Raw genomic sequence first — 24,998 nt, 5'->3', positions numbered from 1 at the left:
AGAGAAGGTCCTTCTGCATGGTCTATGTAACCTTGGACATTCAGGACCGCTCCCAACAGGGCCCTGAGCCAGTGCGGCCCCTAGAGGAGAGGCCTTGTTTTCAGAGCTCTCAGAAGGGGCCGGGACAAGAGGGGACAAAGTGTGTATGACCCACGGCTGGCTGCGCCCCGATCTCGGCTGAGGCGGCGGTGCAGGGCGGCGGAGAAGGCAGCGCGGTGCCCCAGCGTGTGCCCGGCCCTCCCACCGCCGGTGGCTGCTGCCAGGAGGCCGCCCGCTGGCGGGAAGCGGCCAGGAAACCTCAGGGCCGCGCGGAGACAGCGGCCTCCTTGTTTCGCAGCCTGCTGGCTTCTTTTTTTTTTTTTTTCCCCCTGGGAGGGCCAGACATCCCCGCCCCACCCCACCCCCGCCCCCACCCCTCCCGGCGGTTCTTTCCGCCCCGGCTCTGAAAGCGTTAAGCCCGGAGCTCTGCGCACACCCCACGGCTCCCGCCCAAGTTCCTAAAAAAGAAAGGTGCAGAGTTGGGTCCAGATAGAGAATGAATGATCAAAGCCAAGCCGGTACTTCCTGTCGCCCGGACGCTATATATACCGTGATGAGTGCACGGGCCGCAGAGACGCACAGGAGCGCTCGCCCAGCCGCCGCCGCCGCCCAGCGCCTGAGTTTTCCCGGGCCCCGCAATGAACCAGCTGCTGTGCTGCGCCCTGGTGGTAAGTTCGCGCCCGGGACGCGGGCACCGGCTAACCTGCCCGCCCGCGGCGCTCCGACCTCCCCGCGGCCGGGTGGGCGCCCGGCCCAATGCCTCGGGTCCCGGGAGACCCAGGTGGGAACGGGAGACCTCCCTGGAGAGCTCGTCGCGTCGCTGCTGCTAGGGTGTCCCTTTGCACTGGAAAGTTCCTGCTGGGTTTATGGAAAGGAAAGAAGAGTTCTAGAGCGTTTTCCTTTGAATGATTGTGTCCATTTTTATTTACTTTCGTCCTCGAGGAGTTCATACCATCTTTGCTTAGTTAGCTGGATATTATTATTATTATCATCATCCTTATTATTAAAGTAGTCGCTTAGAAGCAGAGTAAGTTGGAAATGTCAATCCTCTTAAAACTATTATAACTAAAATAAAATTTGTATGCAGTGAGCATGATAGGGCACATAATCAGGCTCATTCCCTACTTAAGCAAATGTTATGGGAAATTCTGCATAACTGGCACCAGAAAAAAGCTCATTACATACACATGTATGCACACACATACATACACACATTTCATAACTATGCACTTTAACATTCTAACAACATTTTACTTTTAAAATGGTTCATTCCAGTTCTCAACTTCAATATCATGTGGAAGATACTGGTGGGCTAATGTTACTTATGTTCTAAAATAGATTTAAATAATTGAAGTTCAGCACTAAATAGAACGACAAGTTATTTTGAATGTAGGGTTTGGAAACAGTCTCTGTGAAGTCACTTGCCTTTTTTTTTAATTTAGATTTTTGACCAATCAAGTAATAAAATTTGTATGTAGATAATTCCATGCTAATGACTCATTTCCTTTATATCACTAGAGTATAGACTACATTAAGATATGAATTGGATTAATTTAAGTCACATATATGTTTTGAACATGTTGGAGTAAATGCCTGAACTTCAACATGTAACCCACGAATAGTGAGTAGTAGGCTAGGATGTCTTCCAATTAGTTCCCAGGGTACACAAGCGTGAATAAGTAAATAAACAGCAAAGTGACTAAAGAAAATGTAGGTTAGACAGGAGTGTACAAAGAAGTGCTTCACCTACCACTACATGTGTAAGACGCAGTATAAAAATCGCTCCACCAGTGTGGAGAACTTTTTACAAAGTAAACTTTATTAAAACATAACACACATAGGGAACTGCACAACTCATATGTGCCTAATAAAGTTTCTTAAAGTGAGCTAGCACTAAGATCAAGAAATATAGCATTACCAGCACCCCGAAGCTCCCTGGGCTCCCTCCCTATCACTACTATGTCTAATATCAGAGTAATCAGTATTCTGATTTCTAACATCAAATTTGGACTTTATATAAATGGACATTATCACTTTTCATTGTCTGGCTACTTTCACTTAAGTTCCATTATGAGATCATTTTTAAAAAAACCTTTTAAAAATGTCTATTTTTGAGAGAGAGAGAGAGAGAGAGAGAGAGAGAGAGAGGCAGACTGCAAGTGGGGGAGGGGCAGAGAGAGAGAGAGAGAGAGAGAGAGAGAGACACGGAATCCGAAGCAAGTTCCAGGCTCTGAGTTGCCAGCACAGAGTCTGACGCAGGGCTCGAACTCACGAAACATGAGATCATGGCCTGAGGTGAAGTCGGAAGCTTAACTGACTGAGCCACCCAGGGGTCCCCATTATGAGATCATTTTTACCATTGGGTGTATAGTAGTTAATTCATTTTCATTGGATGGTATTCCATTGTATGAATGTACCACAATTAACGTAATCATTCTGGTGTTCGGCTAGTTTACATAATTCTGGTCTTAATAATGGGGACATTTTATTCTTCCTTGCCCTTTGTATTTTGTCAGAGATTTAATTAATAAGAAACATGTTACCAATGACTTAAATTTCAGAATTTCCACTAAATTATGTCTGTACCTAATAATAAGTATTCCTAAACAATAAGTAGATGAAAGTTTTGATAGATAGTCTGTCTAGGGAGATAGATGTGTGCCTCACTAATACTAATTGTAGATGATGCAGAATTATCAAAAGAGAAGACTTCATATGTGTTTTGAACACGGTAAATACTTTCAAAAGGAGAGGTTTTCATTTCCCTTTCTATAGTTTCTGAGATTGACTTTATTTGCTAAGTGATTGGAAACAGACACTTTGTACTTACACAAAAGGGGTCCAGATGCCTTTCGTAAAAGCACCGAGGTGCAGTTGTAAGAAGTAGAGGAATTTGTCCTTTGTAACAGGTGGGACAGAGTAGAAAGCAAGATGAACACCATTGCTGTCACTGTGAACTTCACAGTCTAATGGAGAAGGCACACACTGGACTATTAATTCTCTGTCTAATGAGAGTACCAAAAGGGGAAGTGCTTGGTGACCTGGGAATATAATAGATCTGCTCTCCAGGTCCTTCTAAAGGAAGCTGCAGTGCTCAGCTGTTATCACCTGGACCAACCTTCAAATCCATAGCACCACCTATGTGATAAATGACTGTGGGCAAGTTACAACTTTCTTGAGTTTTAGTTTTCTCCTTAATAAAATAGAGCTAATGATATGTACACATGCAAGATGCCACACAAATTTCCTGCTTCATGTTAACAGTAGCTTCTAGCATTTTGCTCACAGTCATAGGGAAATCTAGACCCAAGTGAATTATGGAAACAAAATGCTGAGGATGCTAGATGGAGGGAGGGAGAGAAGGCCTCTACCTATTAACCTTGAAGGAGGAGTAGAATATATTCATTGTTGCAGATCAAACGTAGGTGTCCTGAACCAAAGAAGTGGGAGAAAGGAGGCTCATGGAGCAAACTGGTATTATAGATTTCTTTTTGGGATAGCAGAGGATATGCTGGAAGGCAAGCAATGTGGGGGCATGGCCATGAAGGCCAATGCCAGAGACCCCTCCGAGGCGCTCTGGGATGATCACTGATGTGACAAACAAGGGCCTGCATGACACAGTGAGGTAGCCATATCACCAGGCCATTCATAGCTGCTCAAGGGCCTCCTGATACTCTGGGAAACTCCTGGGCTAAGCCTGGATTTTAACTGCTGGCTGAAGCTTCCCATCCTGTAGGGCCCGTACCATCCACTGGCCTTCTCAAAGCTCAGCTCCTTATTGTCATGGTAACAAGACTTGGGATGGAGTATGGATGATGGATGTGGGGGACAGTACATGACTGTTTCTCAGGACTACCGCCTGGCCTGCCTGTACGTTAGGATGATGCCTTGTCTGGTTTGTTTTGTTGTTTATCTTGGTTTCCTTTCCCTCACCCAGTGACTGAGGGTGTGTATCCGTCTAGCCCGTATTTGTTGGCTTATCTACTTATTTTAAGATAATGATCACTCTGGAGTTTCTAGGAGAATCAGACATTTATTCAGTCCAAAACAATTCTGATCTCTGCCCCTAGCAACCTTCCTGACCTTTGTCACCTAGCAACCTTCAATACAATTCCCTAATTTATTAAAGTAAATCTTTAATTTTACTTCTAAGGCTTAAACCATGGTTGTCAGATTCCAATGGTTGGGGAAGAAAGCTTTCTGTACCAGATGTTTTATCCACTTAGTTCTAGAAGGAGCGCCATGACAGTGTCTATCAAAGGGGCACCAAACACACACTCAACTACTCTTGCTCTCCTGTCCTCGAACTTGCCTGCTGGGTTTTTGCCCTAAGCAACCCTCAGCCCCCCTGCCTACATGGTCCCTATTCTGAAAGATTCTTGTGAGAAGCGTGATTTCCCTCAGCATCTCATTAACCAATAGCATTTTCTTTAGCCTAAATTTCTCCTTAGCAGCTGTAAAAAGGGGACTGGGAAATAGATTGCAGAGAAAGAGTAATTTTATGAAAATTTATGTTTGCATCACTCAAGGCCTTGACTAATGATGCCTGGCTGCTCCTTCTGTTGCTATGATGAAGGAAAAAGGCCAAAATTATCCGTGTATTTGTATGTTCTGCCCTGTAGGGCAGTAATTCTCAACCATGTCACTTCTTCCATGCACTTTGAAAATAAATCCTTTGTAACAACTCTCTTGCTCTCCTGAAATGAAATTTAGAGTGCATATATTTTACCTACACACATAATTTTTAAAGTCAATATACTGGCAGAACTATAAAGGAAAAATAAAAGGAAAGTAGCTAATAATAAACTAACCTTCACTGTAAGAACATAATGAAGAGGTGATATGTTAGCATCTTTGTGTGAAATTGCCATCCCCAGACCGCTGGGAGCCAAGGCTGAAGCCCACGTGACCCACTGGGGTTCAAAACAATGATCAATATTGGCTTTGGTGCTGTGCTTTTCTGAAATGGTGAACAAACCTTGCTAAAATTTTAAACAAAGCAAAGTACTACCTTCAATCCAATTTTATGTTGTTAAATCCTATAAAATTTAGTATATATAAAAATCATGCAAACACCATTTGTGTATATATAAAGTGGCATCAGAATCTAGGCCACGATAATGATACATAGGTTTTTTGTTTAGATCACTTAAATTTTTAAGTTTATTTTAGAGTGAGAGAGAGAGAAGCAGAGAGAGCAAGTGAGTACAAGCAGAGAAAGGGCAGAGAGGGGGTGGGGGGGGAGAATCCCAAGCAGGCTCTGCACCATCAACACAGAGCCATATGTGGGGCTTGAACTCACAAACCATAAGATCATGATCTGAGCCAAAACCAGGAGTGGGACACATAACCAGCTGAGCCACCCAGGTGCCCCTAGATCACTTATATCAGTTGCCAATAGGGCATTTTAAAGTGTGTGAGACATGAGATTATTCCTAATTGTCCAGAGCAGTCTCTAGTCATTGTGACAAAGAAACCCGCCATAAATGTCTCCAGAACTTAAAGGGGATAACATCACCACTTTATGGGAAACAAACACAGATTTCCATTTTCTTCATGTTTGTAGCCCCTAGGTCTCCACAGTGCATGACACTAAATGTGTGTTTGTGGAATCAAAGGAGCTCTAGTGAGATTTGGTAGGGTGTTATATCATCCACCAACAGTTTCCATGAATGTTCCACCAGAATTTAGCTTACTGCCAGGGATTTAACATTGTGATGTTGGCTTTGAGCTCTTTCAAAATATAAATATGACATTCTATCCACTTGACCAATATTGCAGATATTCTTTTGTACATTTCTACTATGAAATTTTATTCAATATCCTAATGAAGACACATTCTTTTTTTTAATGTTTATTAATTTCTGAGAGAGAAAGAAAGAGAGAGCGGGGGGAAAGGCAGAAAGAGAGTGAGGGGCAGAGAGAGGAGACAGAGGATCCCAAGTAAAATGGACTCTGCAGTGACAGCAGAGAGCCTGATGTGAGGCTGGACCTTACGAACCACAAGATCATGACCTGAGCCAAAGGCAGATATTTAACCGACTGAGCCACCCAGGTGCCCCGAAGACCTATTCTTAGTAAGCAACAGAAATGAACTAGATTCATGGAGTGACACCTGGAGGTGCTACCTAAACTCAGTTGAACCCACATTCTGACCTACCTATATAGTTGGTCCGGATATCAAGTATTCGTTTTTCGGTTGATCAATTTTACATGTCTGTAAAATGCACCCATGGAGAGTAGACATTTGGATTCAAAATTTCAGAGCACAGGAGAAGCCGGGCCTGAAGGTAGAAAATCTGGTCATCAGTAGTCTACGGCCATACCACCCTGAACGCGCCCGATCTCGTCTGATCTCGGAAGCTAAGCAGGGTCGGGCCTGGTTAGTACTTGGATGGGAGAAAATCTGGTCATCAGCATACAGTGGGTGCCTGATACAGGAGGGAAGGGTGATTTCACACGGCAAGAGAGGAAAGGGGGAAGAGCCTCAGCGTGCATTTCCGATACTGATAGTCCAGTAAACAAAATGCAAATATGAACAGTAATAGCAGCCATGTTTAGAAAAGTAAACAAAAATGAAAATAAAACTGAGCAACCCACAAGAGCAGGAACTAGTGAATCGGAAATCCTAGCAACATCTGTAAACTCTATGTGCAAGAAGAAAGACTGAGGTATGGCCAACTTGAAATAGATACAAGAACAGTATTTTTATGTGACATGTAATTAGTTTTTGGAACTCACTACCACAGAATATTTTGGGGTGACTAGCATAGAAACTCTAAAAAAAGAATTCTTTTAGACAGTTGTGAGGGATAAGAATAGTGTGACAACACATTAGGTACGAAGCCATGTTGTACCCACTCCCTCTTGCATTTACCTGACCTCTTTAAATTAACGTTCCCAAGGCCAGAACAGTCTGTGACACACTAAAACGGCTTCTTCCAGCTACAAGGTGACATGACTTCCCAGGTGCCCAATTTCTGAGAAGCACCTGAATCAGCCAGCCCATAAGAGGTAGAGAATGCAGGCGGAAGTGAAAGATCTCTCCTAAAGTCCTCCTTAAAAAGTAATGTGTTCCTAATGGCCTTGACTTATTACTTTCTTATTTTAATTTTTTAAAAATTTGCCCTCTCTAAAATTATGTTTGGATACTGTGAAAACATTGTTTACTTTCCTTGAAGCATCTTCTATAGAAATAAAAAGAATAGCCTAAGGATTTTTACTTCCATTTAGTTGGTACCTTAGAAGCATTTTCTGTAAGAACTTCTTAAATAATCAGCTATAAAATAGGAAAATGGGTGTCAAGATGAATTTAGATTTAAAACAAGACATTAATTCATCTAAACTCTCTGACTGCCTTTAGTCAATTCAATTTTCTTTTCTGGTCTTTGATTCAGAAACTTCAATTCCCTTCCCCGCGTAATGCTACTTTCTTGTCGAAGAAAGTGATTTTTTTATTCTTTGAAGATACGGATATCAGGAACCTATTCTTTAAAAATGTTTCCCCCAACACCAGTGGCACTAACACCGCCAACAACAACAACGAAAAAGTAATTTAAGAAATTCATTCGGACATAGTGACAATAAGATCACCGCAGTGGCAGACAGGAGGCAAGGGCTCTAATTTCTCAGTTGTGCCTTCATTTGAGGTCCGGTTTGTGATTCCAGAGCTGCGAGTCTTAACTTTACCCATCGCTAAAAATTGTTGAATCTTTTATATTGTATGCCTGAAACTAATACAACACTGCATGCTAATTATACTTGGATAAAAAAATCATAATAATATACATAAATAAATAACATAAAATAGGGATATTGGACCCGGTGATATGTGGGAAGTCTGCTCTCACTTTAAGCTTTTGTCATTAAAAAATAGCAGTTACAAATTGGTGATACACTACTTAACACACCAAACACACAAAGTCAAAAGGAGTTATTGATCTATTAAATTTTCTGTAAGGAATGTTTTTTTAGATCTATTTTGTTACTATTGTCAGTTTTTTCCACCCAACTGGTTTTGTGTAAAAGAAATGCTGTTGAAGCCAATGAGACCCCAGAGGAAGCAGCTTCTGAAATGTAACGTACTTTTAGGTAGTAAGACCTACTTGTTTTAGGATCACAGGTTATTCTTTTAAAGCATAAAGCATTTTCTCACTTGGAAACAAGTCCTTCTTGTCTTTAGCTAGTATGCATCCAAGTCCTTAAGTCTGTGTATTTTTCACGTTCCATTTAGTTAGAAGCCAGGTCTGAGACATTCCCTCAGGACTTACTAAAGAGTTATAATTTTGGTTGCTAGCAATCTCCTTAGACTCACTGGGCAGAATTTTCTTCGCAATTGTCTTCACAAGGAGGTACTTGTCAACTGCACATGGCTTTTTGGAATAAATGTCAAACCTTCGGGCAGAATAAGCATAATGGGCTAAATACTACCCTTCGGTACCCCACCAGGCTGATAGAAATCCCTGCTCTCACATTTTCTGTTTTCTGTCCCTTCTTTTAGTATTCAGTAAAAAGAAGAGAGAATTAACTAGATTGTGTCCATGAGAAAGTATGAGTGATGTTTATTGAGCAATGCTGTAGCTGTTAGTGTTATTTGTAAATTGTTCTTGGTCCTCCTTTCCAGAAACATGTTAAAGACTATGCTTTCCAGCCTTCTGGAGAAGGTGGGGGGTTGGGAGAGGACATGAATAGTTCTGCCCAGTGACTTATGAATTAAAAGGATATGCCACTTCCAATTAGAATACTTAACTGTGGACATATGACCCCTTTCCTGGGCTTTTTTTTTCTCTTTCTCTCCTCCACAGCCAACCAGCCATGTTCTAGACATTAGTTGCTTTATCATCCCAGGTCCTGGACAAAGGACAAGGCCAATCGGCTTCAGTGGACTCCCTAGGAATATAGCATGAATGAGAAATAAACTTCTGGGTTTTTTTTAAATTTAAAAATAAATTTTTAATTTATTTTTAAGAAAGAGAGCAAGCAAGGGAGGGGCAGAGAGAGAGGGAGACACAGAAACTGAAGCAGGCTATAGGCTCTGAGCTGTCAATACAGAGCCCAATGCGGGGCTCAGACTCATGAACCATGAGATCATGACCTGAGCCAAAGTTAGGCGCTCAACTTACTCAGCCACCCAGGCACCCCAAACTTTCATTGTTTTTGAGCCACTGAAAATTTGAAGTTGTTTATTAGTACACATAAATCCCAGCCAGTCCTAACTGACACATTAGCCAAACACCAGTCTATCTCTGATATTGACAGGCAGGAATTTTATGGAGTATTCAAAATCACAAATGCTTAAACTTATGATTTAAATGTTTAAATTCCTTCTTCATCAAAAATATTAAAAGTTTTTTATAAGAAAGGACCTGTTCTTCATTCCGATGCAACAGATTCAAAATTTAGGGAACTAAAATTGCATAAAAACTTAGCTGGGCTGCAGAAGGGAAAGGTGAACCGATACTTAACAAGAGACTCTAAATCAGACACCCTGTTATGTGAGAGTAAGTGAACGGGGATCATGTGTGTTCCTCTTCATCGCTTCCAACTGATCCTTCCTTCATAGAGATTCCCCGTCATCTTTCATCAGGATCACTTCCACCCATTTAAGCTGAGTCAAAGAAGGAAATCATAAAATAGAAAGACACTAACGATTCTTAGAACACGTTTAGTATATGGAAGGCGCACACAATGTTTCACTTAATTTTCATGAATATGCTATGATGTGGAGATTAGTATCTATCTATAGATGAAGAAATTGAGGTTCAGAGAGGTTAAATAATTTTCCTTAAGGTTATCTAGCTGAGTTTTTTTTTTTCTTCTCTATAGGAATTTATATCTAGTAGCCGAGTCCGGGGGTGAGGGGGGGGTAGAATATCCATTAAGTCAGAGCCAAGTTTCTGTGGGTGCCTTCAAAGCCAGGCTCAGGAGGGTCAAATCTTTGGACAACATGATTCTGATGTACTTTTCATCCTTTTTCAGCTCCTCCTTCAGCTCCAGGGGGTCACCATGCTTTTTTTTTTTTTTCTTTTGAGATTAAATGCCCTGGTCTCCTTACTGGACATGAGTTCTAAGCCCAGATGCTTTAGCAAACACAGCATGAGACAAACACTTACGTTTTAGTACCTTACTAGAAAGTGCAGTCTTAGGGAAAGAAGAGTGAGTGAAAGAAGAGTAAGGCAGAAAAGGAAGGAGAGCAAATTCAAGGGGGTGCATTACCAAGCAGCTGATGCGTCATATAAAGAACTGCTCAGTGTCACAGAACCATCCTCCAGAGAGCCTGTGTGAATTGCTGCATTTCAGGACAAGAGAGGGAGAAGAAATTATTCAACAGCATAGATAGATATATCTGGATGGATAGATATACAAGATGGACAGATAGATAGGATGGATAGATAAAAGATAGATTTTATCTGACTTTATATTGTATTGTAGTTGATTATTTATATGCCTATCTCCTTCATCAGACTGCAAGTTCCTAGAAGGAAGAGTCACTTGTTAAAAGGCTTAGATTCAGAAAGGATTGGATTGAATCCCAGCTCAAATGTGTGCGGGCTCTGTGACCTTTGACAAGTCACTAAACTTCTCTGAAACTCTGTTTCTTCATCTATAAAATGGGGATGATGCTAACTCCTCAGATGTTAGTGGAGGAGATGCATGATAATAGCACACAAACCAAGGGCTCAGTACAGAGCCCAGTATATAACAATATAATGTACTACGCGATTATTATTTCCATATCCCGGGCTTCTAGAATTTCACATGCTGTAGGCACACAGTAATTGGCTCCATATTACACTCACATCCTATTTTGTTCCATTTTGATTTGTGATTTCTGTCCCATGTTACTACCACCAAGGCTGTTCGTTTCTTTTTCTCACCAGCTGCCCTTAACCATATCCTGACTGGACCTCGATCCCTATCATTAACAACCAAAAGAGGTTAATAAGATCATGTCAGTAATGTATTATCTTCAAAGACAAGCACTGTAGAAATAAAGTGTAATTTAAGAGTTTATGTTAAAAAATATCAGCATATTAAACGTATTGCCAATTCTGAACCCCAAATGCCAGGGACCATGGCTGGGATACTTGGAATTAATGCTTATCAAGTAGGCCTGGATGGACATAATTATAGAGAAAATTGCAGTCGGCCCTGCTGTTGAGCGGAAGTTCTCAGACTTAATGTTCAATCTCAAATCTGGTGATTAACAGAAGCCCAAGAGAAGAAGGGTTAAGATCTGGGGGCCAGAATACGTGGGGTTTCTACATATCTTTCTTGGAAAGTTTTACGTATGCCTGTATTACTAGTTCTCTTTTTTCCTCAGGGATGTTTTTTCCTTTTTATTTTTTAATCCGTCAAACTCAATTGTCTGTAAAATTCCTCTGAAGCACCAAAAGCATCATAAGCAAATTTGTCCTGACAATTCTGGTTGATTCCAAACATAAACGAGGTACTGCTAATTAACTTTAAAGGCTTCAGACAGCTAAAGGAAAGTTCTGAAGGGAACGCAAAATCACATTTAAAGTCGAAGTTTACCTGAGACGGTTCTTCAGCCCCAAGGGAAAGAAAATAGTGTAGAATCTGGCTCAGCGATTCATCTAATAAATCATAATTGCTTCTGTTTCCTTTCCCAATCGCCTGGCATTCGCTGTTGGCAGCAAATTAGTTCTGTAAAGATGAACAGATTTAATTCATTTGCTCTTACTTCTTAGAGACATAATCCTCAGCCAAACAACTGGCTATTGTGAAAATTATTATGCAGTGGAAGACCCTTAGGTGTGGACCTGGAGGCCACAGATAAACCTCTGTTATGAACTACCTGCTTTTTTTCTACAATTGCCTTTAAAATGGAAGCTAAATGCAAATCGAACAGTACCCGCAAAATGCCATGCAAGATGAAAGGTGCTTTACATTTTTTTTTCCTTCAAGGGCACCAAGGTGGCTCATTCAGTTGAGCATCCAACTCTTGATTGTAGATCAGGTGGTGATCCAAGGATTGTGGGATCAAGCCCCACGTCAGGCTGTGTGCTGAGCATGGAGCCTGCTTAAGATTCTCTCTTTCCCTCTGCCCCTCCCCCCCCCGATTGCATGCACTCTTTTGCTTTCTAAAATTAAAAATAAAAATGAAAAATTGTTTTCCTTTAGGCAAATTCTGTCATCAGCATCATTTTACAAATGAGAAGATTTTTTACTTGTTCTTGCAAACTTACCCTTTACATATTGGATATTTGTCTGCATGCATATATCATCACCAGTAGTCCTAATTACACATAGTAAGCATTCAATGTATTTATTAAATTGAATAAAATTAAATTAGATATCTTGAATACCTGTTATGTGTAAGACACCATGTTAAGCTTATAAGCAGTATGGAGACTAAGGCTATCTGGTCCCTCTAAGCAAACCCATGAAACTGCCTTGGAACAATTGATACAGACCAAGAAAATGATATCAGATGGGAAGATACTGAAACTAATTTAAAAAAAAAGTCAGAGACACTTTTTCTAGAGACAATTAAGAGTAAGGTAGAGAATCAACTTACGGCACATCTTAAGTGTGTTACTTTTTACTGAATAAAAAAAACTTCAACATGTCTTCAGAAAGAAGTCTGGTTCAATATGTCTCCCATTTCCCATCTCCTATATAATTAGTATATGTAATAATGCCTGCTACATGTCTGGAAGCTTATTCTTTAGCAAATGTATTTGGGTCCCTCCTTTTATTCATCTGAAATACAACAGTTGCACAGGGGTAGTTAAAATAAGGATTATCCTCATCTTCGAAGTAAGATTGTAGCTCAAGGTTACTAAATCTGGTGGTTGAGCTGAGCGTGGATCCCTGGTATTTATATTCTCAGTGGAAATACCAAGCTGAAAGCACTCTTTTTTTTACATTAACATTGATCTAATGGCCAAGTTGTATACTTTTTAGAACTTACTAATTATTCATTTAGCATTCTTCTTGAAACACTGTGATATCTCTACCTTTTTTATCTTCTGTTTTCATCCCATCTTGCATATGTTTATCAGTTCCAGGGTTAACTTTTTGTTCTTTTATACTTATATGTAATATCCATGAGTAACGCCATCTGATCTCTCTGCTTCTAGAGCCATATATATGCTCTTAACATTGAAACCTATGTCTTTAGCTGCCATTCTGTTCTAAGTTCCCAATACATATATCCAACTATCTAGGAGACTCACCTGAGTCTCATAGATGGAAGATGGTCCAAACTAAATTCATTTTCTTTCTCCATAACTGTCTTTTCCTATTGCTGTCAGTAATTAACAGCAATACTACATACCTAATAGTTCAAATTCATGGGCATGTTCTTCAATTGCTTTCTCTAGGACATAGCCCTATGCGGTCAGCCAACATATCATATCTATCCTTTCCTCTCCTCTATCGTCAGTGTCTAACTTCAGCCCCTCATAATTTCTGATCTGTTTCTCTGCTGAGTCTTTTCTTGATTCCCTTTCTCCTCTCTTCTGTTTCTATTTTTTTTGCACTGATATATGAGTATTTTACAAAAGGCTGGGCTTTAGTTGAATGTTCCTATGAAACAGAAACATTAACTTATTCAACTCCATCATTTGGCAGTATTTCCAGAGCATAGTAATTGTTTTGTGTTTGCTAAATGAATATATAAATGAATTACTTAAGGAATGGAGGAAAAAGGGATTGGGCTACTACACTATAAGACTATAGAAAATCAAATACACTAAACTTCAAAGGAGAATAATTTTCTAAAAATAAGCTTTATAGTTTATACTACAAGAGATCTTTCAGAAATGAATGAATGTGTCCCTTCATGGCTAAGATGGACTATAAAATGGCATGCTTTCCAAACTGACCAGAGGTTTAGCTAACTCTGGATTGTCCTCAAATACTTCTCTGTGGCAAAGATCAGGACAAGAGATCACAAAAGGAGCGCCCAAACCAAGTAGTTATTTCAAGCTCTGTGTGGGCTCCTTTTAATGAATTTTCCATAAATGGAAACCGACTAGGTCACTCATGGTTCTGTATACCAGAGAGCAAGCCCAGTAATATGGAATTGGCTGTATTGCATAATGGAAAAATGAATTTGCTGAAGGAAATATATTCTTCTTCTGTTCTTTAGGATGAAGCATACACCAGTAGAGTGCTCTAGTCAAATCACCATCTGAGAAATACCTGTCTTGGTAACTTTGGATGAGTAAGAGCTAGTATCAGTACAAAGAAAAAAAAGTTAGTGTCAGTTCATCTGGACTTCTGGAAGACTTCCTTGATTTTTCATGCTCTCCTAACTCTATGCTCTTGAGTCTAAATGAAAAATTAGCACATCAGGTCTTAATTTTAGACTATGCATGAAGGCTATAGTATAAGCAAGAGCATTTGGTAAATGTTAAAGGATTTAAAAAAGAAAACCCAGTATTCTATGGAACATGCTCTGAGTTTGAATTGTGCTTCCATTAGTTAGTGTGACATAGGACAGTTATTTACTCATTCTAAGACTCATTTTTGTAGCTGGTAGAAATTTAATAATAACAATAGCACTGCTAGGGATTTACCCAGGGGATACAGAAGTGCTGATGCATAGGAGTACACGTACCCCAATGTTCATAGTGGCACTTTCTACAATAGCCAAATCATGGAAAGAGCCTAAATGTCCATCAACTGATGAATGGATCAAGAAGATGTGGTATATATATATATATATATATATATATACACAGTGGAGTACTATATGGCAATGAGGAAGAATGAAATATGGCCATTTGTAGCAAAGTGGACGGACCTTGAGGGTAAGTAAAATAAGTCAGACAGAGAAAGATAGATACCATATGTTTGCATTCATAGGTCTAACAGGAGAAACCTGGCAGGGGACCATGGGGAGAGGAAGGGGGAAAGAGAGCGGGGGAGAGTGAGGGACACAGATCAAGGGAGACTACTGAATACTGAAAAAGAACCATGGACTGAAGGGGGAGGAGGAGGGAGGGGATGATGGTCACCATGGGGGGCACTTGTGGGGAGAAGCACTGGGTGTTATATGGAAATCAATTTGACAATAAACTATTAAAAAATAATAATAATAAAACATCCTAATGTAGATACCAACAAAAATATCCTAAAGATTATTTTTTATTCTACTGCCTATCACAGACCAGAGATTTAATGCATACATGTTAGACTGGAATAGACAAAACAGAATTCCATCTTCATAGTGTCCATTTTTTGTTACCTGCACATACCATTACCATACCACTCTACTTTCTAAATATTGGGAATTCTAATTAGAAATTTTGTATATTTGGGACTAAGATTAGATGATTAATGGATAAATCAATTAAAACTTATAATAATAAAAATTATACACATATATCATAAGCTAAAACATTTATTCACCTGTATTGTGAGATTTGGCCAAGGCATTTCCTGGAACCTGTTTGCTAACTGACATCCTAAGTTGTCTTTCCTACAGAACCCTGATCTATGATGTATTGCCCATCCATTTCAATTTTGGTACTTACAAAGACATTTACAAAACAAATTGATTACTCTAGACATTTCCCCCTTTTTGTTATTACAGTTGTCTCAGCTACTCCAAATTCTATAGTAGATTTTTGTTTTTGCTTCTTTGTGGTTCATCTTTCTCAAGTTACTCCCAAATCTTTTTCATAGAAAAACAACTTTTTCACACCCATGTTTGTTGATTTACATAACATCTAATTGAATGACCTAAGGATAATTACGACTATAGCAGATACAGACACATATGTACAGCCGGCACAAACAGATGCAGCAACAAACATGCAACTGACTCTTGTGAAGTACCAACTCCATGGTAAAAGCAGATGAAGGATGGCGTGTTAGAGGAGAAGGGATAACTGAGAATTCAGGGTAGTGGGGCATCAGTTGATCCTACAGAGGGAGAAGAAGGTATGTGTGAATGTAAGAAGTGGGGACTGGAAAAAAAAGGTTCTCCTGTAAAAAGTGGTTTCACAAATAAACAGTGGTGCAAGAAGTATGAAGGGAGTTAAAGCAAGACATTTGTTTCCAAGTCCATTAGTTAATTAAATGCTGTCAAACCACAGACTCTTACAATGGTAGAGCTAGAAAAGACTTTAGAGAACAACTAATCAACCGACTCACCACCATCCTCTACTAACATTTGATCAATGAGGAAAAATGTTTGGGTTGAAATAGAAAGTTCTTTAATTGCTGTCCGCCACTGGCTTCAGGAAGATCAGGGCAGGGGTGGGGTGGGGGTGGGAAGCACTAGATTTGAGGACTCTCAGATTCCCTTCAAGCACAGGTTCTCTACGCCAAAGGATGGATGGATAGAGAATGGGAGGCAGAAAGAAAAAATGAAGAAAAATCCCATTCAACTTTCCTTTAAAACTCAATCATAAAACACCAAAAGCAGAAAAACATAAAACCCTCCCACAGGAAGCACTTTGTGCTTCTGCAGACACACCTATGCACCTTTCCTAGCTTTTGCAGATGTTCACCAGTGGTTGTGCATTTTACACGGAAATTTATTTTTGAACTCCTCTTTTTAAATACCACCAGCTGACAAAGGAGATGGGGCCAGTGTTAAGATGATGTGTTCTCCTATGGCATGGTTTTCACTGATTTTCCAGGAAATGCTGAAGAAAGTAAGAGACAGGACTGAGATGAAGAGCCCTATTGATCTTGCCCATCCTCTGTCCAGTAACTAGTTCCAGAAATTCTGTGCAGGAATTGGGGCTAACCAGAGATTGAGGCTTAACCGTCCAGTTTTGGCCACACAATTCTGTCTTTTTACCAAAGTGGAAAATTTTCAAATACAACACAGAGGCCCAATAGAAGTTGCTAAAAACAAGTTATTTTGTAGTTCCTCAAGGCTTTCTGATTTTTAAAAATGTATATGATAATCCCATGTGGTAGCCTTGGAGAAATTACCTTCACTAATATAATTGTCCTCTAATCCTTAAGTCAACCTTATTTATTTATTTATTTCTCTGTGGATTCTTTCTACCTCAGCTTCCCTGTAGTTTGAAGAAATGGCATCTAATTTCCAAAGCATGGTTTCAGGAAACCAACAGTGTCAAGTCCAATTGCCTAGAAAAATATAAATTGCATCAGCCTTCTTGGTCAGATCTTCTATTTGTGTGGCTCCTTCTAGTGAGGAACACAAGCACCGTCTAGGGGGGGTTTCCCATCCTATCCTCATCACTTCTTGGTAAGGGAGAAGGAGTAAGCTGATGAGTAAATGGGTGCAACTCAACCATGTTGAAATGAGAAAGGGGGAAATGTTGGGGAGTCAGGCTGGAGGATGGTCTTTCAGGAAATCAAACATGAACAGCCAGAGAAAAAAGCTTTCTCCTTGCTTCCATGTGTCTGCAAGTTGCATCAGGAAAACTTCATTCCCTTACATTGAAGACTTTAGAAATATTTAAGCCAAATCCACACATGGGGCTTTGAAAGAGGTAGCATAATACATTCAAATGACCAGGTAGCCACAAAGCTTTTTCTTCTTGCCTTGTTTCTTTCAAAACATTGGTCATTATTTGTGATTATTTATGTCTTCACTTCTTTGCCATCTGCCCCCTCCCTAGACTGTAAACTCCTAAAAGGCAAGGACCATCTTTGTTTTGTGCACCACTGTATGCTGAGTTCCTTCCACAATGCCTGGTACACAGCAGGTGCTCAACAAATGTGTGTTGAATGAAGAAATGGATTCCATATTTCTGAAAGATTCAGAGCAAGCCAGAATTTCCTACTTCTGGTTCATTTCTTCTTTCTTCTAATGTCAATGTACTTCATTTAAGCTAACAGAAAGCTCCCAGAGAAATTCAAGAACATAGTTTCCCCAGAAACCCTCAGGTCATGAGGGTATCTTGAGAAGACCTTGGAGCAGCTTTGATTTTGCCCTATATTTTACTTTTTGTTGGTTAGGAATCATTTACATCACAGAATTCTGAAAATTACTCTTGGTTCAAAGGTCCATGGCCCAAGGTGAGATATTTTGTTCTTTTCTTCTGTTTATCAGCTCATATTAGGTCCATTCAGCCCTGACTTGTCATGTTCCAGTAAGAAGTGAATGATGCTAAGTAGATTAAAATGCCCAAATGCTTATGAAAGAGGCCATTCTTCACCTTTGTCCCTCCTAATTCAAAAGGGAGTGCTGTTTCCCTAGCTTGGCATGCTTTTCCTGAGTCGAGGGGCTTATATGAGATTTCCTGTGTTCTGCAAAGAAGAGGAGTTGGAAAAAATTATTGTGTTTGGTCTGCCACCTCCCCAAAGCCTGAAAATAGTCAATGTTGATCCCTGTACCATAAACAAACAATAAAAACCAAATAAACCACCCCCTACACACAGAAAGCACTGTTTCTTCTGAGCGTGTACTTTCTGTAATTAGTGTGAAGAACTACTTCAATGTTCCCTTGAAGACATTTTCAGATCTAGAATAAAAGGCAGAACACCCTGTTGGAGCTGCCTTCCCAAGCAGCACTCTCCCCCACAAAATTTTCTCTGTCCTGCACTAGACCTCTTCCTGACATTATGTATGGAAGCTTCCAAAACCCTATCTATTCCCTGAGGTTTTTCCTAGTCAACCTGAAGAGAAGTGGTTATTTAATTTTCTAGACATTATTTACCCAGGAGAGTCAAGACTAGGCCATATGATGTTCTGGAGGAAATATCTGTCTTAAAATTCTAGGAATCCTTCAAGTGAATTGTAGGCTCCATAAGGACAAGAGTTATATCTTACTGAACAGCATATTCCTGATATATTCCTGGTAGGCATTCAGAGCCTGGCTACTGCATGATTGAATGAATGAATGAATGAATGAATGAATGATCAGGATGACTGTTGATGTAATCATGCAATCTTCACACATCACCGACTCTTTAATTCACTATACATTCGGAATCAAGTCTTGGAATGGGAAAACTGAAAGAGAGATCGCATCTAGTCCTAAATAGAGCTACTGTGACCTCCCCATTTAAATGTCATTAGTCACCCCACTTTCCCCTCCATGTTTCTGATCTCTTTACCTTGCTCGGGTTTTCTTTTTACAACACTTACCTTCTAATACATAATTTATCCGCAATTTGTTATTTAGTTTCTTACCCACCCCCAAGAGCAGGGATTCCTGACTATTTTACTTATTGCTGGATTCTGATTGCCCAGCACAGAGCTTGGCACATATTAAGGGCTCAGTAACTATTTGTGAAGTGAATAAATGAAAGAATAGTTATTGAGGATGGACTCCACACATTGGAGTCACTGCAGGAATAATTTTAAGCTCCCCCCCAATCCCAGCTTCGCACCTGTGGAAACTAAATGGGTAGTAGGGGTGTGAATCCCAAGAGTCTGCATTTTTATCAGGGAGTCTAGGAGATTCTGGCACAGCTCTTCTGAGAACCACTAATTCATCCAACTCACTAACCGAGACATAATCCCAAAGCCCAGGGAGATATAGCATCCTGTCTCCTATGAGCCTGGCTTTCCTTACTATATAATGTGTGTTGCCAGCCCCATCTTGGTCTTTGAGATTAAGCTAGTGGAGGCAAAAATTATGGCTTCTGAGCTTACTTTCTGTGTTGCAGCCCCATAGACAGGAAGATAATGAGGCTTCAGGTACTAAAGAACTTTTTGGGTCTAAAGATGCCTTTGTACCGAAGAGCCACCTGTCTCCGCGCTAACATGCCGCCTTTTCCCTCTCTCCTAGTTCCTGGACATCTCCATTAAATGGACCACCCAGGAAACCTTTCCTCCAAAGTACCTTCACTATGATCCAGAAACCTCGCGTCAGCTGATGTGTGACAAATGTCCTCCAGGCACCTTCCTAAAACAGCACTGTTCGGCCAGGCGGAAGACCGTGTGTGCCCCTTGTCCCAACCACTACTACACAGACAAGTGGCACACCAGCGACGAGTGTCTCTACTGCATCCCGGTATGCAAGGAGCTGCAGTACATCAAGCAGGAGTGCAACCGCACCCACAACCGCGTGTGCGAGTGCGAGGAGGGACGCTACCTGGAGGTTGAGTTCTGCCTGAAGCACAGAAGCTGTCCCCCCGGCTTTGGGGTGCTCCACGCTGGTACGCATTGAACTTCAGCACAAGGCAAAATTAATGAGATCATACAAAGTCAGGTAGTAGCGAAAGTTTAAGGGAATGCTTTGGGCCCAATGATATTATAGGATAGCAAATTGCAAAGGTAATAGAACCTGCTAGGTACCTACTCTGTGTCTGGATTGCTTCCAAAGGACCATTTCTCAGAGGAATATTTTGCCACTACGGGGCAATTTCGTGACAAATCTCAAATGTAGCAAATTGCTCTCTAATGAGATGCGTGATGGATTGCTCTTTTTTAAAGGGGACACACAGCGAGTGGCACCGTTTCTAGCTGATCTGTATGCCCCCATGTTTCCCTTCAGCACAGACAGCTTTAAACTGCTGTGCTTTTTGACAAACATCAGAAATGATAATTGATGCCAAGAGAGTAATTAGACTGATATTAATGAGGCTCTGGAGTGCTAACAATGAGCAGTTATAATTAATTATGTAAAAAATGAGAATGGTTAGGGGAAATGCATTTCATCATTAAAAATGAAGCTAGTTCTTCCCTGGGCATGGGAGTCGAGTGTCTGTGAAGAAAGAGACCAGCAGCATCTCCAAAATGAGCTTATTCTTCATCTTAGACAAAACAGATTGTCACGCCAAGAGTAAGTAGTTGTCGACAAACAAAGTACTTTCTCTTTTGGCATTTTGAACAGCGTAGGTTAAGGCCTCTGTGCATTGAATTTTTTAAAGCTGCAACCCACATTTTCCCCTATCACATTCACGAAGCTTCCAATGTAGTGGGTATTCTCGCGTGACTTGGGAAAAGTAAGAATATTCACTTACTTTTCTGGAGGAAGTAGTAATCAGTATAGATTCTGGTTACTCAGTTTGAGGCAGTGTGTCTCTCCCCCAGCACTACTGACATTGGGACTGGATAATTCTTTTGGTGGGCAGCTGTCCTGTGGATCGTAGAGTATTTAGCCATATTCCTGGTCTCTACCCACTAGAGGCCAATAGCACTCTTCCCCCAGCTGTGATGACCAAAAATGTCTCCAGACATTGCCAGTTGTCCCCTGGGTGCCAGAATCACCCAAGGTTGAGGACCACTGGATTAGAGGATGTTAATTATTTGTAATTATTTTAATTTTCAGAAGTTTGATACACACAGCCTAAATTGTTGGATGGTAAATACTTTAGGTTTAAAGACATACAAAGAAAATGTGCAAAAATTGAAATCTATTTCGTTTCCTGTTTTGAGTTGCATACAAAGAATTACAGGAGGTGCACATTGAATAAGTGTCCCTTAAAATGTCTCCAGCGTGATTATTTGAGGGAGAAATAGGTGACACTTCCTAGCCTTTATTGGATGATGCTTTCAGATTCAAAAGCTAAGCCAAACTATAGGGGGTAAAATTCACCCAACAATAACAAATCCATTTAATTCAATTCAGTAAGTTGCATATGCAGGAAAATTAATTAATCAGGGACTCTGCAGCTTGGAAACTAGAAAAGTTTGGAAAATAATGGCAATATGAAGAAATTTTCTCACATAAGCATGAAAATGTGTTTGTGGGGATGAAGTAAGCATACAGCCAGAAGCCTTAGATGAAGAGACACATTTTATTTTGTGGCACCACCATGGGGTTTATTTACTGCTCCCTCCCTAAAAAATCACGGAGAAGTTCCTCATGGAAAATAAGAGGTTTCCAGCCCAAAGAGAAGGAAGGACTACGTAGTGTTATTCAGAAAAGTATTAGCCAATCCGTGCTGTTGTTTTGAAGTCAGATCATCTCCTTCCTGTGTCATTCCTTATGGCTGGCATGGTGGCATCCTCAACCGGAAAGCAGGCTCCTCTCCCCATTCTGGTAGCTCACATTTCACCTGTCAGATTATACCTTTTATATTTCCACTGATATTAAGAAGGCAACATCATTAACTCAGATGGATACATCTTTTTTCTTCCATAAAGTTCAACCAATGATAGAAGAGGGAAGTCCTGCTCAGGAAGGTCATTACATAAAGCCTCCAAATGTATTAAGAAACATTTACTTCCACTGTTCTTGGATTCTGTTTGTTAAAGAACTTTACAGGCAACATTACCTGAAAGAATGTCTTGTATCTTTGCCTTTCTCATTGGGATGCAATGCAAGACCCAAGCCCTCAATATGTATCTGAAGAATGACAAGATTCTTCTTCGTGCAGTTGGCTTTCCAGAACATGTGGCAGTTGGCAGAGGGAGACTTGGATCCAGGTGGCCAAGTCCACTGATCCTCAGTAGTTAGCAATGAAAGAATACTATGGAATTCTCACCCAAATACTTCTGCTTATGATACTGTAGGAACTGGTGTGGAGCTGGGTCCCACTTAAGGGGAGAGGTGTAGTAAGAAAGGACTTGAAACAAAAAATTAGACCTCTGTGTAAGCTTTGTCCTAACACACCACCACTGCAATGCTGGAATTGGCTTGTGAAAGTTTTGGGCTTGTAGTTTAACCCTTCCTCTTTTTTTTTTTTTTCCTGCTAGGCTTTTGTCATTTTTACTGGTCAATTCATCATCATCAATCCTGTTAGGAGCTAAAACTAGAGCCAAATCATTTTGCTCTTTCCTTCCTTCCTGCCTGCCTTCCTTCCTTCCTTCCTTCCTTCCTTCCTTCCTTCTTTCCTACCTTTCTTCCTTCCTCTCTTTCTTTCTTCCTTTCTTCCTAACTTCCTTTCTCTCCCTTCCTTCTCTCTTCTTTCTTTCTGTTTTTCTTTCTCTCTCTCTCTCTCTTTCTTTCTTTTTCTTTCTCCCTTTTCTCCTCTTTCTCTTCTCTCTCTCTCTTCCTCCCTCCCTTCCTTTCTCTATTTCTCTTTCTCTTTCTTTCTCTATTCTGGTTTTGATACCATGATGTGGGAAGTTTACATTTTTAATAAATGAAGTTTATTAACTTTCTGTAGCTTTCATGGTGTCCTTTTTGTATGTGTTATCTCCCAGAGCCAGAATTGGCCTGGAAAATCTACATTTGAATATTGAAGTCTGAATCTGTTCAACTAGCTTACACTAGATGGAGGTATTTTCATATGCAAATATACTGTAATGTATAATCTAGCCACGAATAATAGAGTCAAGAGTTTGAAGGTATTTATCTTTAGTTGTTGACTGGCCCACATTTTCCTAACCGGTGAGTTCTCCATACTTATCAAGTATTTTTCCACCATGAAATAAAATGCCCTTGCAATCACCCTTCCCTGAAATTTTAACGACTGTGCTCTTTTAAAGCTCGGTAGTTTAAGCAAACAGTATATCATCTCCCATTTACTGTGTAGCTTAACTGCAGTCTTACGCTTTGGAGTCCGTGACCAGCTTTATTGCCACCTTCAAAAGTTTATTATAATGTTGTAAATTTTTACTTCTCAAGGTTAGCATACTTATAAGTTGCTTCACAATTAGGATTCGGGAAAGACAGAACTTCAGTAGGCACCGACTGGAATTTAATGACACTGCATTCAGTGGGTACTGATCTCAAAGAATGACATTACAGCAGGTACACAGTTATCTTCATGATTCCCCAGAAGAAATGGGTGAAGAATTATGGTTGACAACAAGAACCTTACCGGTGCTTCCCGCACAGGCGGGACAGATGAACACGCGTATTCTTTCCTCTCATTTCGTGTTTTGTAGGTAACAGCAGAAACATTTGCGTTCAGATGACAGGGATGAGAGAATGCCTGAGGGGCTACCAACTGCGGAAGTTTTGTTCTTTCTGTCTAATGAAGGGAAAAATCAAAATGCCTACAGTTCTGAGCAACATAAGAGTAGCAGTAAAAACCACGTGAAAACTCTTTCCTAGGCTGTCTTTACTTAGAGGATGTCTGCTGTGAAAGTGTTTGGGGAAAAGGTGCTAAATTGCTTGGTATTTTCCGTAGGAACCCCGGAGCGAAATACAGTTTGCAAGAGATGTCCAGATGGGTTCTTCTCGAATGAGACGTCATCTAAAGCACCTTGTAGAAAACACACAAATTGCAGTGCATTTGGTCTCCTTCTCACTCAGAAAGGAAATGCAACTCATGACAATGTGTGTTCTGGAAATAGTGAATCGCCTCAAAAATGTGGAATAGGTAATTATATTTCAAAATGTCAGCCTTTTTGTAGCACCTCCAAATTAAATACAAGACCCTCTTGGCTACCTTCTGAGTGAAATTTCTGTTTTCCCATTCTTGAATGTTAACCAGCGAAAACTGTTCTCTCTTCTCTATGTGTCGATGCTTTTACTCCAAGTCAAAATCTCTCCAGAGATCTCCCCATGTCATGATCACATTCCCAAACTTGACTTTCTGCCTTTGACACTTGAGTCAAATCTTACCCATGGGGAAAGGGATGATGTAAAGATTATGCCTAAGGCCAAACTAGCAGTTCAAATTGTAGAGGTTTTTTGGTAAGTTATGTATTTTTGCCACTTTTAAGAATAAAAATTGGCAACTAAGAAGCACTATGACATAAATTGGTAACAAATCAGAAAATGCAATACTGGCTTTATCGTCTATGGTATTACTGCCTCTATAGCACAGTTCTAAGTTCCTAAACTCTGTATTCAGGAAGGGTCACTAGCTCCGATTTCATTATGTGAATGCATCCCATGTTAGTGAGGACGCTCATTAGGATGGTGCCCTCACCTTTTCATTCTGACCACTAGACTAATCTTGTACCTTCTATTGAGGATACATCACACCTTGTAGCATTTAACCAGCTTGACTCTCCCTCAGCATCTTTTTATATGACACAGAAGAATAAGAAACAGGAATCGGCCTGAGACAGTTAAGATTCCAACCCAGTTCCAACATTTCTTCACCATGTAATCAGAATCTTAGACAGGTCATTCAGCCTTTCTGCTTTCTTCTTCAAACAGTGGAATGAGGGGTGGGATAACAAGAGGAGTGATTTCTAACTTTAA

The 24,998-nt window shown here is 40.3% G+C and overlaps 1 protein-coding gene across 1 annotated transcript in view; it reads left to right on the top strand.

Annotated features, from left to right (window-relative positions):
• The first annotated feature begins 620 nt into the window (after positions 1–620).
• TNFRSF11B (TNF receptor superfamily member 11b) overlaps positions 621–24,998 on the top strand; it is a 28,735-nt gene continuing 4,357 nt past the window's right edge. The window contains exons 1-3 of the mRNA XM_029923317.1: positions 621–707; positions 19,737–20,106; positions 23,974–24,165. Coding sequence (XP_029779177.1) covers positions 678–707; positions 19,737–20,106; positions 23,974–24,165 — 592 coding nt within the window. The 5' untranslated portion in view covers positions 621–677. The remainder of the gene's footprint in view (positions 708–19,736; positions 20,107–23,973; positions 24,166–24,998) is intronic.

Source organism: Suricata suricatta, chromosome 15 (assembly GCF_006229205.1).
Source record: "Suricata suricatta isolate VVHF042 chromosome 15, meerkat_22Aug2017_6uvM2_HiC, whole genome shotgun sequence".
Classification (NCBI taxonomy): Eukaryota; Metazoa; Chordata; class Mammalia; order Carnivora; family Herpestidae; genus Suricata; species Suricata suricatta.
Note: the sequence above shows the minus strand (reverse complement) of the source record. Positions and strands in the feature narration are given on the sequence as shown.